At 50.4% G+C, this 13,382-nt stretch overlaps 1 protein-coding gene across 9 annotated transcripts in view; it reads left to right on the top strand.

The window, feature by feature from the left end:
- Positions 1 to 740: 740 nt before the first annotated feature.
- LOC125956082 (trehalase) overlaps positions 741 to 13,382 on the top strand; it is a 16,193-nt gene continuing 3,551 nt past the window's right edge. The window contains exons 1-4 of one of the 9 annotated variants that reach the window (XM_049687617.1): positions 7,106 to 8,054; positions 9,539 to 9,669; positions 12,460 to 12,640; positions 13,342 to 13,382. The exon at positions 13,342 to 13,382 is cut by the window's right edge and continues 311 nt beyond it. In XM_049687617.1, coding sequence (XP_049543574.1) covers positions 8,002 to 8,054; positions 9,539 to 9,669; positions 12,460 to 12,640; positions 13,342 to 13,382 — 406 coding nt within the window. In that variant the 5' untranslated portion in view covers positions 7,106 to 8,001. Of the gene's footprint in view, positions 1,381 to 5,216; positions 5,785 to 7,105; positions 8,055 to 9,339; positions 9,848 to 10,986; positions 11,195 to 12,308; positions 12,641 to 13,341 lie in introns of those variants that run through there. The other 8 variants (XM_049687612.1, XM_049687613.1, XM_049687614.1 and 5 more) reach the window with 8 other exon arrangements.

Raw genomic sequence — 13,382 nt, 5'->3', positions numbered from 1 at the left:
AATCCCCCCAACCCCTCTTTGCCGCCTTTCACCACTCCTCAGTGAGCAGAGCCCAACCGTGTTGCGTGTCGTCAATTGTGCGCACACGAGTGAGATCGTGTTGGTAAGCGCGCGCGCCCGCGGTCGGCCCCCTACGCCAAGCCTCCTTCTCTGGCATCAAGGAAAGGGGTAATTACGTGCACGCGAGCATGAGCAAGGGGACTGCGCGTACTTTAACCGCTCTCTAACGTACCTACTAGGGTTTGAACAGTATCGATTGATTCACCGAAGCTAAGTAAGTCTGCACGCATGACTCACGCCCTACTGCAGCAGCAGCAGCAGCACCAGAAACGCGCAACATTGCATCATGTAGCATATACACCAGCGTGAATCGGAATCACACAGCAACCGCAGCAAAATATGCGGCCAATGATACGCTACTCTTGATGCTTTTTGACGTCACCACATGTGTATGACGCCGGCACCGCCTACTATCTCGTTCAAACATCATCAGAGAAGCCCTACTGTGATATGGTGGTACAGAGAGCGAGCGAAAAATTGCGCAAATCATAGTGAACATTGGATACAAGGAGATGATAAAGAGAGAAACCGCTAACCGGGTACAGCTGGCCGGGTGTATGCTGCCGTCGGTACACTTCTGGGCGGCACTGTAACGATGGTGCCGCGTGGTGGTGTATCTCGCGAATTGGATATAACACACAGACGCTGTGTTTGTGAACCAACCAACCAACGAACCGACCGATGATGGTGACGTCGAGCGGTGGTACTAGCAGAACGTGGCAGTGGCAGCGGCGGCTGCGGGATGTGAGAAAAATAAAAGGAAAATGTTATAAAGATTGGTTCGCGCTCTCGAACGGCCATCAGTCAATTCGCATCCGTGCCCCAGTGTGTGGACTTCCGCGAAAACCGCGTCGCGTGTGCACAAGAGAGATAGAGAGTGTGAGAGAGTGAGAGAGAACGAGTGAGTGAACCACCGGATACTACCGTATACTACTGGTGGCAGCAGTTGACCGCGTAACAACCTCCCATTCGGACGCATAGTTTCATTCAACCTCACTGTACTCGCAAAAAGGATACCATATTGTGTGCTGTCGTGCCAGCTGGAACTTTGTTTTGTCTGCGCAATCTCAGAAGACGACCGAACGTGTAACAAGTGTGCAGCAACGTTTGCGAAAGTGAAACAGGAAAATTTGGAAAAACAAACATAACGAAAGAGTGAGAGAGAGTGAAGAGCCCGATTTGCACGTGAGTGAGAAACACGTGCTAGCGTTACGGTGCGTTACATTTCGTGCACTTCAAGCTGTTGCTGTTCCGTGCTACTCCACGCCTACTACTCCAGCGCGAATCCTGTCGAGCGTTCTCCCGGAACAAAATGGCCCAGTAAGTACTCAACTCGACTCAAGTAGTAACTGCTAGTTACAGCTAGTTTTTGATCCTTGCTCACTACTTTGATAAGTGATTACATCATCAGCGAAGGTGACAAACAATAATGCGATCGTGAACAGTCTGCGTCAGTGGCTGTTTCTCGTCTTTGTACAGCATCCTTACCTTGATCTTTTGACGATGCTTCTTACAAGCAACAGCAGCAGCAGTAGCTGCGGAAGCATCAAAGATTCCTTTGCAAGAAGCGTAGAGGCTGAAAGAACCTGCGTGCGTGCATGCTCGTGTGTGTGTGTGTGTGTGTGTGTGTGTGTGTGTGTGCACGTATGTTTGTGACCCTGAGCCGGACAGTGAATGTCAAAGCGAGCGCGAGTCAGGGTTACTACACCTCGAACACCGGCTCTGGTCCAATCGGTTTCTACTGCTTCTGCTTCTGCTGCTGCTGCTCTCGTGCGGTCTAAAATTAATCAACACAACATGCTCTACTCTCCCACTCTACCCTACCCCGCTCAGTGGCCAAGCACACTACAGCGACAACATAACGGTCAGTGAGCGGACAGTGGTTGTCGCGAATTTTGGATACCGCAACAAACAGGTTTGCCGCCCTCCTTGGCGATCGCACCAACACACCACTGATACCGGTGCCACGTGTTCACGCAACACCGGATCGTCGGGCAAACGCCGCGCTTTTTACTGTTGTCGTAGTCTGTGGCCATCCCACAGACTGGTTGTCGGCATTCCGGGTCATTTTCATTAACCTTCGAGCGAGCGTTACGATGCGCGATCCAAGTGCTCCAAGTAACTCAAACCACAATTAAACCCCCGACCGGACCCTCCATTTGTGGTTCTTTGATTCTTGTCCTGGTTGCTGTTGTTGTTGTTGTTGTTGTTTTTTAAATGGCGAACATCCGCAATCGTGAGTGGAAGAAATCATGCGCGTCGTGTCAGTATCACGATCGCTGCCCTGATCGTGGTGATCTTTGTTTGATCTGTTCTCTGCTGTACGCGCGCGAACGGCGTCATCAATTTGGGCAATCAACTTGTTTGATTGAAGTGGAATAGATGCTGGACGTGCAGCACGTTTCTTTCGCGTCTCGCAATTCTTGATATTCACGATCTTGGACTAGAACGTTTTGTTTTGTATCTTGTAAGTCGTAAAGAGTCTATATGAACGGCAATAAATGAATTTAGCTGCCCAATTCTGCATCCGGTATGCTCAGCAGCAACCGGAATGAGTTCTACTTTTTGCAAACCGCACGATTCAACGGTCCAATGGTCGTATCGGGGTTTTGATAAGACGTCCGGAACACACACACACACCACGCACGCAAGGAATCAATCAGTGCTTCTAAAGGGCTACCGCTATCATCAAACAGCGTTTACAACCTTCATGCTTAACATACCTCAAGATGCTTAGACCGCTTAGTGAACTCCTCAAGGGGGCGCGGACTTGTTATCGGATCTGGATTCATTCAATAGATTCTTTAACACATTTTTGAACGACTCCTAGCTCTTACACCATCCAGAAGAATGGAATACAGCAGCGAGTGAGTCATTATCATAACGCGAACGTCCGCATTTGGCCACTACAGTGGATAACGATAACGCTGCTGCTGCTGCTGCTGCTTACCGGTACGAACTGCTGTGACACTGTTGTACTTTATACCCTCTCTCCCTCCCTTCCTCTCTCTCTGGCTCATGCTCTCTCTATTTATCGCGTGAGTGCTATTTACTTAACATTAGTTCGCTGTCTGTAGCGATAGCGACGATAAGTGGTCCACTAGCCGCGGCTCTCGAGGGGCTATTGTCACTTCCTTAGAACAGCTGTGTCACTATGAACTCCGAGTGGTGGTGGATGGTCCGAGAGTCGGATAAACGCGCCATCAGCCACAGCTAACGTCTAGACGACGTCGATAAACCTCTCGTTAAACACATGCCAACAGGCCCGGAATGTGTGTTTGTCTATTCCCCTCAATTCCACGCTCCGTGGTAAGGACGTCATCGAATTTACCGTGACCGGTGTGACGCAATCCGTCGGTACGAAAGATGACGCAAAACGAAGAGATAATTTCATAAATTCCATCAATTTCGGCGCTCCCCTTTATCATATGGATGCGCAGGGACTGCGCAGATAGCGGAACGGACATGGGAGCATAGCTATGCGCATTAGCATAATGCGAAATGCGCTTCCGGTTGCGATACCAATTCCTGCTTCCTGACGGCGCACTGAGCTCAAGTCAATGAGTTTAAAGAGTTCAACGAACTGTTGGGAATGACCTTCACTGTTCGGTCCATGAAACGCACCCTGGTAATCACGCAATTTGTAGTGTACTGTACGGCATTAGTGCTTGAACTAATTGCAACCGCTTTCAATTCATCTAATTTATCTTCACGAGCAGTAGTAGCAACGGATAGCAAAATCGATTGTCATCCGTGAGTATTTAGTACATTTTTCACGCAGAATGTTGTTAAAAACTCTGCTGAGAAATGAAGTATTGTGGTTTATGGTGGTTTATGGTTTTCATATGCTGAACAATCGATGGCATGTTTGCATATTTCCGCAATCTTTGCATATTTCCGCGTGCGAAGAGGAACGACTTTTTGAGCCCAAGCAGCAAAGAGCTAATTTGAGCTACTGTGTGCTACTTTGCGCTCAGTTGGCTAGCGGGTTCGTGTCTTCGCTGTTCGCTCCGGTGGTCGGTCAGTGGTGAGCGCGAATTTCTGCTTAAACTAACTTTAAGAATTTGTAGTTTGAACTGCGTTTTTCATGCAAACCTCTATCAGAGGCTTGTTTTCTTGAATTCAGAGCACTAAGAAACGTTATTTGGAGCAACATACGACGAAATTTAAACATTAAATAACGCTTTAAATGTTAACAGAAAAATGGCGAGCTCTCCATTCACTAACCTTTCCCACCACCTGGGATCAAGGTCGTTTGCCAGACATTTGGATACCGGTCAGACCTTGTACGCGGTCATGGCGGTGACATTCTTTGTTGGTTAATCCGGTTCACGCACCACGAAACACAAAAAAAAACTCTGCGCGATTTGCGACGCCGAGAGATCAGCATCAGCGTACCGGCAATGAATGAATGGGCGTTTGGGACCTACCCTCCCCCCAAAAAAGGGTCAATTTCAAAGGGCAATGACCGGCGACCGATGCTTCGGTGGTTGGTGTTTTGCTGTTTGGAAATCGTTTGCACCGCGCGTAACCACGCCATCATGCTGTGCCCGTTCATGTCAGATTACCAAACATCCCCCTCCCGGAAAGCAACGCAGCTAGATAACGTGAACGCGAGAGAGAGAGCGGGACAGAAAAAAAGTATGCTTTATCAGCAACAATGAGAGGAGGTCGATCGTCGTTGGGCCCCGTTGCACCCGTAACCTACTATTGAGAACCACAACGAAGGCCAAGCTTGCGGTCAAAGCCAGCACCGATCGCAGTATACTGTTACTGATCGTGGGAGATATTTTTTTTTCATATCTTCAAACACCAATAGCCGTGGCCACACGGGGCGAAAACTCTAGCGCAAACGAAAAAATTAATGCCAAAACATTTACGCTTGCCGTTTACATGCTGTCAAACGATTATTGGTCCGTGGAGCGTAAAACCTAGCGTAAAAGCTTTTTGCAAACGGTAGGGCTCACAATATGTTCTTTTTGTGGTTTACATCGACAGTGAGTGATCATTGCTAGTGTATTCAATCCTTTTCTTCAAAAAAACGATTTTAATTTCCTCAACCCGGCCATGTAAACATATCGAAGCGCAAAAGTTTTGGCATTAATTTTTTCGTTTGCGCTAGAGTTTTCGCCCCGTGTGGCCACGGCTAATCAGTGCGATCCGGTCGATCATGACTTTAATTGACTTCTAGAATCTCGAACCTCACTGATTGGTGGTACGTTGGATACTGCGCTCCGATCGACTAGTTCACGATGCAACGACGACGACCACGACGACCACGACGACGATCGCGTGCGCTAGTATCAGCCGCAGCAGCTACTACGCCTCTCTCCCTTCCCTCGTTCATTGATCCCTTCTCACACTGCAGCACACAGTGGCAACGAGAACGAAGAGACACAACGACGACTACAGCGACGAGGTGGACTGTGTTCCACCCTCTCGACTGCTCTCGGTATACTCCACCGTGTGTGTGTGTGTGTGTGTGTGTGTGTGCCACTCGGTGGTCACTCTCGCAATCGTGCACTCTCGCGGGTCCACTAGCGCGCGCGCTCGGACCCACCACACGCGGTCCCTGCGGTCACTTCAAACACACACTCCACACAGTAGTCCGTTCGCGATTGTTTCGCGATCGCCTACCAATAGTCGCTGTCGCCTTCGTCGTCGTCGTCGATCGCGTGATCCGCGAATCCGCGTGAAATTTGCGTGCAGTAGTGCACTAGATCCGTGAGTCTCACTGGCCCTCTCCCCCTTGCCGGGCGAGCCAGCATCCCTGCTGCGTTGCGCAGTGAAAGTGAAATTCCGCGACGCGATCGCGACGAGTGTTTTATTGTTGTAGCTTGCGCGCGATTCGCGAGATTTCTGACGACGCCGCCGTCTATTGTGATCGAACGCGGGTAGTGACGCTAGGGTGGGCACCGGGGACAGGTGCAAGTGCTGCACACGGTGCATTGCGTCACTAGAGCACGTGTTGGGGGGGGTGGTGCGATTCGCGCCACCCCGCCGGCTATGTGTCGAAGACACACTAACCGCGACTACCGATCGAGCTCCATTTCTTCGGGCCATTTTTTCGGGCGTCTCTCTCTCTCTCTCTTTCTTTCTCTTTCTCCTTCTCTCTCTCTCTCTCTCTCTCTCTCTCTCTCTCTCTCTCTCTCTCTCCCTCCATTGAAGTGCCTCAAAAAGTGCTGCAAATGTTTCGTATGCTGTGTGCGCGTTGTGTTGTGTTGTGTTTATGTTGTTCTCGATGCTCGCGTGTTGCGAATTCGCTTCGCGAAGCACTAAACCCTGCTCGTCGCACCTAACAGGAGAAACCGCCAGCAAAGTCACCGGCGTGCCAAGGCCAAAACGTGTGTGTCCGGCCCGGCCGCCCGGACAGAGCAGAGAGCCACCAGCCAGTCCGTCTCCGTGAAATGTCACTTCCGTTCTGTCCCTTTTTGGTCGGAAGTGTGCGTGTGTGTCCTTCACGTGTGACCACAAGGGACGCACCACATCGACACCACGATCACGGTGCGGTTCGCGACCGAACTCGCAAATCGTGATGACGATTGCATCGCTCATACCGCGTCGCGACGCCCGCCGATCGTGCCTTCGATGCCCTTCAACTAAAGCAGGCTCGGCTTCGAAAGTGAAGCACGGCACGGAACGGTAGCACCAGCAGCGACAGCAGCTCACGTTGCCACGGCGTATGCATCGGTATCGGCAGTCCGATAAGATTGGCTCGCACCTCCCATTGCTCTAGCCTTTTCCGCATAATTATGAATCCGTTCGTTTCTCGTTCCTCGCGTTCTACTATCGCGCGCGAACCGCGAACCACGATGCCGGATGCCGTGGGAAGCGCGAGCTGATGTCCGCGATGATCTGCGGTCCGCGTGGCGACCCGTTGCGCAATCGCGCGGCAAACAATGCGCCGCTAGATGAGAACGGGATGGCTTGATCGTCGCATTTTAATTGGACGACGCGCGATTCGCGTCGACGGTCTCGCGATTTGATTCGCATTCCAGAAGGCCAGCGTGCGCAACGTGTGTGTGTGTGCCGGTGAGTCGTGTTCCTCCGGTGGTATCCGGTGACGGTGGGTTCAAGAGGTTGATCCGATGGATCATACGAGTCGGTCGATCACAGATCGCTTTGTTGCTTGCTTGCTTGCTTCTTCTTCTGGGAGATAATTGGAGAAGCTATTATCGCACAAACTAGAAACTACTTCGAATGACATCGACGCATCGTCGAGCCTCCAAACCGCTGAAGCCTTTTTAATGACAGCTATTGTGCCGGGTGCCCTTCGATCATCTACGAGCGTACCGCGTGTGTGTCGCATTTGCATTACACAATGCTGCTGTTAATTATGCAAAGAGCATATAATTCTAGTCAATCCGAAACGACAGAAGGCCATTTGCAAAACGCACCAGCAGCAGCAGCAGCAGCACAAGATAGCGATCGCAACGTCATCCGTTACGCGTTACGCATCGCGTGCTGCGTTCTACCAGGTCGAAAAAGGGACATTTTTCGGACATCAAATGCTCTCTTGTTGTGCTGCATGGGAAATGAGTCTCTCTATCTCTCTCTCTCGCTTGCTCGCACGTGATCGTGACTTATGGGCACTGCGCTGAGCAAAGGGAAATTCCCTTTTTCCCTTGGCGATCGCGCGCCTACTGGTGACCAGCGCAGCACATTCCTGGTGGCGTCGTTGCTTCTTTGTGGTTTTAGCCTCGGACAAGTGACGAACGGTGCACCGTGGTGGTAGCCGTGTGGACACACCCTCCTCGCCGGAATCCGCTCGCTCAAAAAAATGTGCTGCTAAAGAAAGCAACAGCCAAGTGAACGAAAGTCGCGTCCAGCGATCGTGGTAACGCGTCGACGGTCTTCGTTCGGTGATTGCACATCGACAAAAGCGCGTACTTTAGCGTACACCACCAATATTCGGTACGCATCATCAGCATCATCATCATCATGTTGCTGGTTTCGAGCAACGTCGAGCCCAAGATCCAGCGCATCCCGGACAGGTAAAGACAGATTATCGATCGGTCGAACGGAGTAAACAGTACTATAAATTGTAATCCTATCTTCTGGACTCTGGGTGTCGAAAAACCAGCGAGACAGAAGAAGAAGAGGAAGAAAAAGGGTGAACCGGACGCCAAACCGCGAAGAGTCCCGAAAAGGTCACGCGTTGCAGATTTTTTTTCTTCCTGTGTTAAAAATTCGCGTTATCACACGCGTGCGATCGTACGAATCGGACACCTCTCTGGGGGGACTTGTCTCTTGCTGTTTTGTGTTTTTTGTGTCCATTGGGCTCTCGCCGTCTCTCTCTGTCACGAATGGCAATGGACGGGTATAACATGGTGTGTTCATCGTCGCGGTAACGTGGTAATAAAAATTCGCAAATTGCCCATCAATTTTGCCAACGACAAGGATCCGGTGACAGCTCCGCGATGCCCCGGACACAAGCACAGGTTCTGGTTGTGCAAAATCGTTTTTCCTCTCTCTCTCTTTCTCCTTCCTTTTTCTGTTGTTATCCATCAAAAGTGACGAGATAGTTAAAAAAAAACAAGGAGGGAAGATTCATTTTAATATTAATGAGCACCGAAATGAGGTTGCACAAAACGTGTCCATAACGTGCCGGCGACTCGGCGGAAGGTCGCAACGATTAGAACACGAGGCAGCACATTAAGCACCTGATCACATACACACACACACACACCTTTGCCATAACAGACAATCGGCAGCCCCACACCGGTGGTGGGGTTGACCTTCTTTGTTCTCCTCCGTCTTTTTTATTTTAATTCCTCCTTCCACGATATCGCGACTTGCCCGCCTCATTCTTGGCCTTCCCGCTTTGCTTTAGACGTGAACTTGAGCGATAAGACGCCACTTTGACAAGCTGGCCTAGCTATTGCCCCCCAAAAACCGGCTACGACGAGGGTCGCATGGAAATGGTGCTGAAGGGGGCTGGTTAGCATTGGAGGAGTGGTACCTAGAGCTGCTGCTACTACTGCTAGCAGATAACGCTGGTCGCATAATAATACCAGAATGAAATGGGAGCACACACACACACACACACGCACACGCAGATAGAATTGCATGCAACACGCTCATAAGCTCCAGTATGTGCGATGCGTACGAGGCGACCTTGATCATGAGGTAGCGGAGTAGCGATAAGCGGCAGCGGCCAAGCGATAAGACACAAATAGTAAGTGATCTAGAGCCCGCGGGGCGTAAATGTGCTGCCCCGGGCACGTGTTTGGCGCTCTCCGGATCGATGCTCTCTCTCGTGAGACAGCTCGCAGTTCTCAGACACAAACAGTGATTGCACGTGGTCCCGGATGACGGATGACGTCACAGCGATAGACCATGACTACGATCTTCGCGATCTGCCCCGTGGCCACGCTACTTCCCAGTTGATAACAGACGGTTCTATTGAGCGGATTGATGTCGTTGTCCTGGAAGCGTTAGTGAAGGCTATAATAGCCAATTTGGGTTAGCCCAATAGGGCAATCGAAAACGAAAGAAGGGCCGTATCGTCAGCTAACTCAGACGTGCTGATCATGGCGGCCACGTTGGTGTGTCGTACGGTGCGAGGAGCGCTGGAACTGCGGTACGCGGTGGCGGTGGCTGGACCAGGTCGTCGCCGTCGTCATCGTCGGCTGCTACTGCTCACCGACGACAACGGGGTTTGCACAGCTGATGCTGGTGCTGCTGGTACCTTGGCCGCGACCGGTAGCTGCTGGCAGCAATGGCGAAGGACAGCGTGCAGTGTCAGTGTCAAACGGTGGCAGCCCACGCTCTGGGAATTGATGAGGTAAGGCTGTTATGGGTGGCGTTTGCGGCGCGATATGGAGTGTTGATGATGCACCGTCACGTACGCCGTTTGTCGATCCAACTCTGTTGCTAATTACAATAATCGGAAGACGCGCAATGGTCACGCGAATATTTGCCATTTGCTTTTCATATTAACTATAACCTCCAAGTGGCCTCCTCGGGATCCTGGGATTTCTGGGATTTGAAAACAAAAAAAGGAGTTTGATAAACAGGCTCCAGATTAAGCTGCAGGACATTCCCATGCATGGAAGTGAAGGTCAGCATACTCTATATATTATGCCAACTGAACCTGGGAGGACTTTCCGCTTTATCAGATCGAGCACACAAAACACACCGATTACAAAATGTCTGCGTGGCATCGAGAGAGAGAAAGCGCCGATAGTAGTGCAATGAACCGGTCGATGGGGGGTATTTCCCAAAATCTACAACTGCCACACCTCCGCCATACCATGAGCAACGGGAATTCGCTCCTCGCTTACGTATGCGTGTGTGTGTATATAGTTCACATACCATACGGAGCCGCCTAGAACCAGATATCATTACCAATTGCCATTACCCTGGAGGGGCGAGGCGATACGCGATCCAAGATAATAGTAATTTGCGGTGTACTAAAACGGTCGTACGACACACTCCGTTGCCGTTGCTGCTGCTGCTGGTATTGCCTTGTCCAACTCACAAACACACAGACACACAAACGCCCCGCTAGTCGTTGGTTTAGGGAGCACTCTCACGTCGTTAGTACTCGGGGTGCTCGTTACTCGCTCCCCGGTACTTGGCGGGGACATTTTTTGCTCGCGCCCGTCGCCCGCGTTTACAGATTCGGATTCGTTCGTGCGCGGGGGGGGTTTTTGTGTGTTTCCATCCCACACACACCCACCCCCTTTCGGTTGCTGCAAACCGATTCCTTCCGGAAGAGCGCGATGATCTCTGCGACGAACACGACATTAGAGTGCGTGCAGCAATCGCGAACAGACAGACGGTCGGACGGTCGGGCTCGCGTGGTCCGTGGTTTATAAAACGCCTGGGTGCCGAATTGATCCGCCTCATTGACGTCGGGAGTTCGCGAGCACAGCACACCAGCCCGCGAGTCCGCGAACAAAAATTCATCGCGGAAAGAAAGGCAAGATTGTGTTGCTGCTATTACGTTGGTGTGATCATCTTCCTTCAGTTACGCTGTACGCAAAACGGCTTAAGCTGGAAGATCTCGCGAGTGGATAAAGCGTTCGTCTGTGCGCGATCTTATCACGGTCGGTGACAATCGAGTGCAACAAGTTGGGTTGTTGGTGATAAGAAGACGTATTCGTTTCCTGTCGAGGACTTTGCGAAAGTACTGCCGTAACTGCGCTACTACAATATATGCATTTATAGTGAATGATCTAAACGCCCAGAATGCTCTCTCCTCGTCATTGCTTGATCATTGTGCCAATTAGAGCACATTAGATGGACCATTAACTCGCTCAGCTGTCGCTTTGTCCACCCTAAAATCCCAAAGACCCTGCCCTCAATGACGTGCAATAGCGGCATTCAGCCACGTCTTATCTTCACCAGGGCGTGTAAAGACAGTTTATAGACGTTTACCGCTTTTACGCCCCTTCCTTGAAGTAAACCAAGTGTTCTAGATAACTCATATGTTGTGACACAGTTTTGTAATATTTCAAGTGATGTTTTCTGTGATTTTGTTTTTCAACTTCCCACCGTCAAAGTAAAGTGCCGGCAGACTGCAGGTGTTAGTGCCGATTCACAAACCTCTAGCATTCATCATCATCGGTTCCTCTTATCGCAAATTGGCGCTTCGCTATCAATTGCTATCGATAAACTGTAGATTTCTGCCGCTGCATAATTGACCATTAGAGGGTGTATTTTTACACTGACAATCTCCCTTTTTCCTCCCCCCCCTCCGGGAAGCATTGAACAGTCAAATACGTGTCAATCGCGCGCGGCGCATCGAACAATCGATAATTGAATGATCTTTCCATTGTCCTTCTGCCCGACAGAGAAGATATTCCACATGATGGAGCACCATCACTCATTCCAAACGCGAAAAGATGTCGTAATGCATGCAGGTCATGCCGGCGGAGGGGGCGACATTGCATTGGTAGCTGCAAATATCCCCCCTAGGTAGCCCACGGTACTACAGAAACCTGTTCGCTAAAGGTTTCCGAAGTGCCCGGGTGCCGGAGCTGTGAATTCCCCCGATCCGTTACCGATCGTCGTAGTGGTGATTCCGCTGGACACGGGATAGAGCATAAAGTATTTTTAGTATTTGCATTCCGGTATGTTGCGAAATGGGCTGCTGCTGCTGGTGGGCAGATTAGTTGGAAATTCCCCAAACTAAACAAAAATTACCCATGACCACGTGGCCTTCTTTGTGGTGTTTGATGATCTCTCCGCCTATAAGATCACTTGATTAATCCTTCTCGGTGCCATTTTCCCAACCAAAGTCGAAAAAGGAAGTTCCTAGTAGTATTCTCCTGTGATAGATCCTCCATAGTGCAACACCACATTTCGGAGCAAGTGTCCTATACTAGATCATTCGTAGCCAGTGCTTAAGTAGTGTAACCAACTGTTGTGTGATGTTACAAACGCGGCCAGAACCTGTAAGGAGGCGCCAGGTGACGCGTAACGTGCCGGTATGGAGCGCGACCGCGCTACTGCTGGCCTGTCTGGCGGCTAGCGGTCCGATCGCGGTACGTGGTGCCGCCCTGGTGACCAAAGAGGTGTCGTACATTGTGGACAATCGACAGCAGGCAACGCTAGAGCCCTCGTGCCCGAGGTAAGGATGGATGGACGACGATGGAAAATTGGTTATTTGTCATTTTCGCTAGCGTGAACGCGCCACTCATTACTGCGACGGCGTCGTTGTCGGTCGTGACCTTGCAGTTTTTCAGACAATTGCTTTCGGATCCACCAAACACAATTCTAATTCGCACCCGTTGCTGATGATGATGAGCAGCAGCGAGAGGGGTGTTAAACTAGAGTAATTTACCCGTAAACATATACACATTAGACGACGACTAGGCGAGCATATTCATAATGCAAATACTAGAGAACGTGCTCACACGACGCGCAGTTTTGCGGCGGCTGTTAAGCTGTTCGTTAACTTATGGAGAAACATGCTAACCATAAGCACGTGCACTTGGTTTGACGATGAGCTGCGGAAGTATTTGAAATGGACAAATAAAATCTGGAGTCTCGTGGTAGTAGTGCCACAAGTGCACGCCTGTTTTGACGCAAAACAACTCAGCGAAGAAATTGAGAAGTCATCGTATTAAATGAAGTGCTCTATTGTTTCGCGTTCCCAGTCCCGGCACAGATCTCCTACGTTGATGTAAACAACTGCATCACCCAACCACCCTTAATGGGTCAATATGTAACGTCGAGTGATCAAAGCTCACTAGGTCACGCGGGAAAAGCGCATTTCAAGTGCCTAATTCTGTTTTGGTTTTGTGATTTTCCTCTCTTTCGCCCCCACAGTGAGATCTACTGCCATGGGGAGCTGCTGCGTACGGTGCAGA

This window comes from Anopheles darlingi, chromosome 3, assembly GCF_943734745.1.
Source record: "Anopheles darlingi chromosome 3, idAnoDarlMG_H_01, whole genome shotgun sequence".
Taxonomy (NCBI): Eukaryota; Metazoa; Arthropoda; class Insecta; order Diptera; family Culicidae; genus Anopheles; species Anopheles darlingi.
The sequence above is the reverse complement of the archived record's forward strand: the minus strand, read 5'-3'. Positions and strand labels throughout refer to the sequence as shown.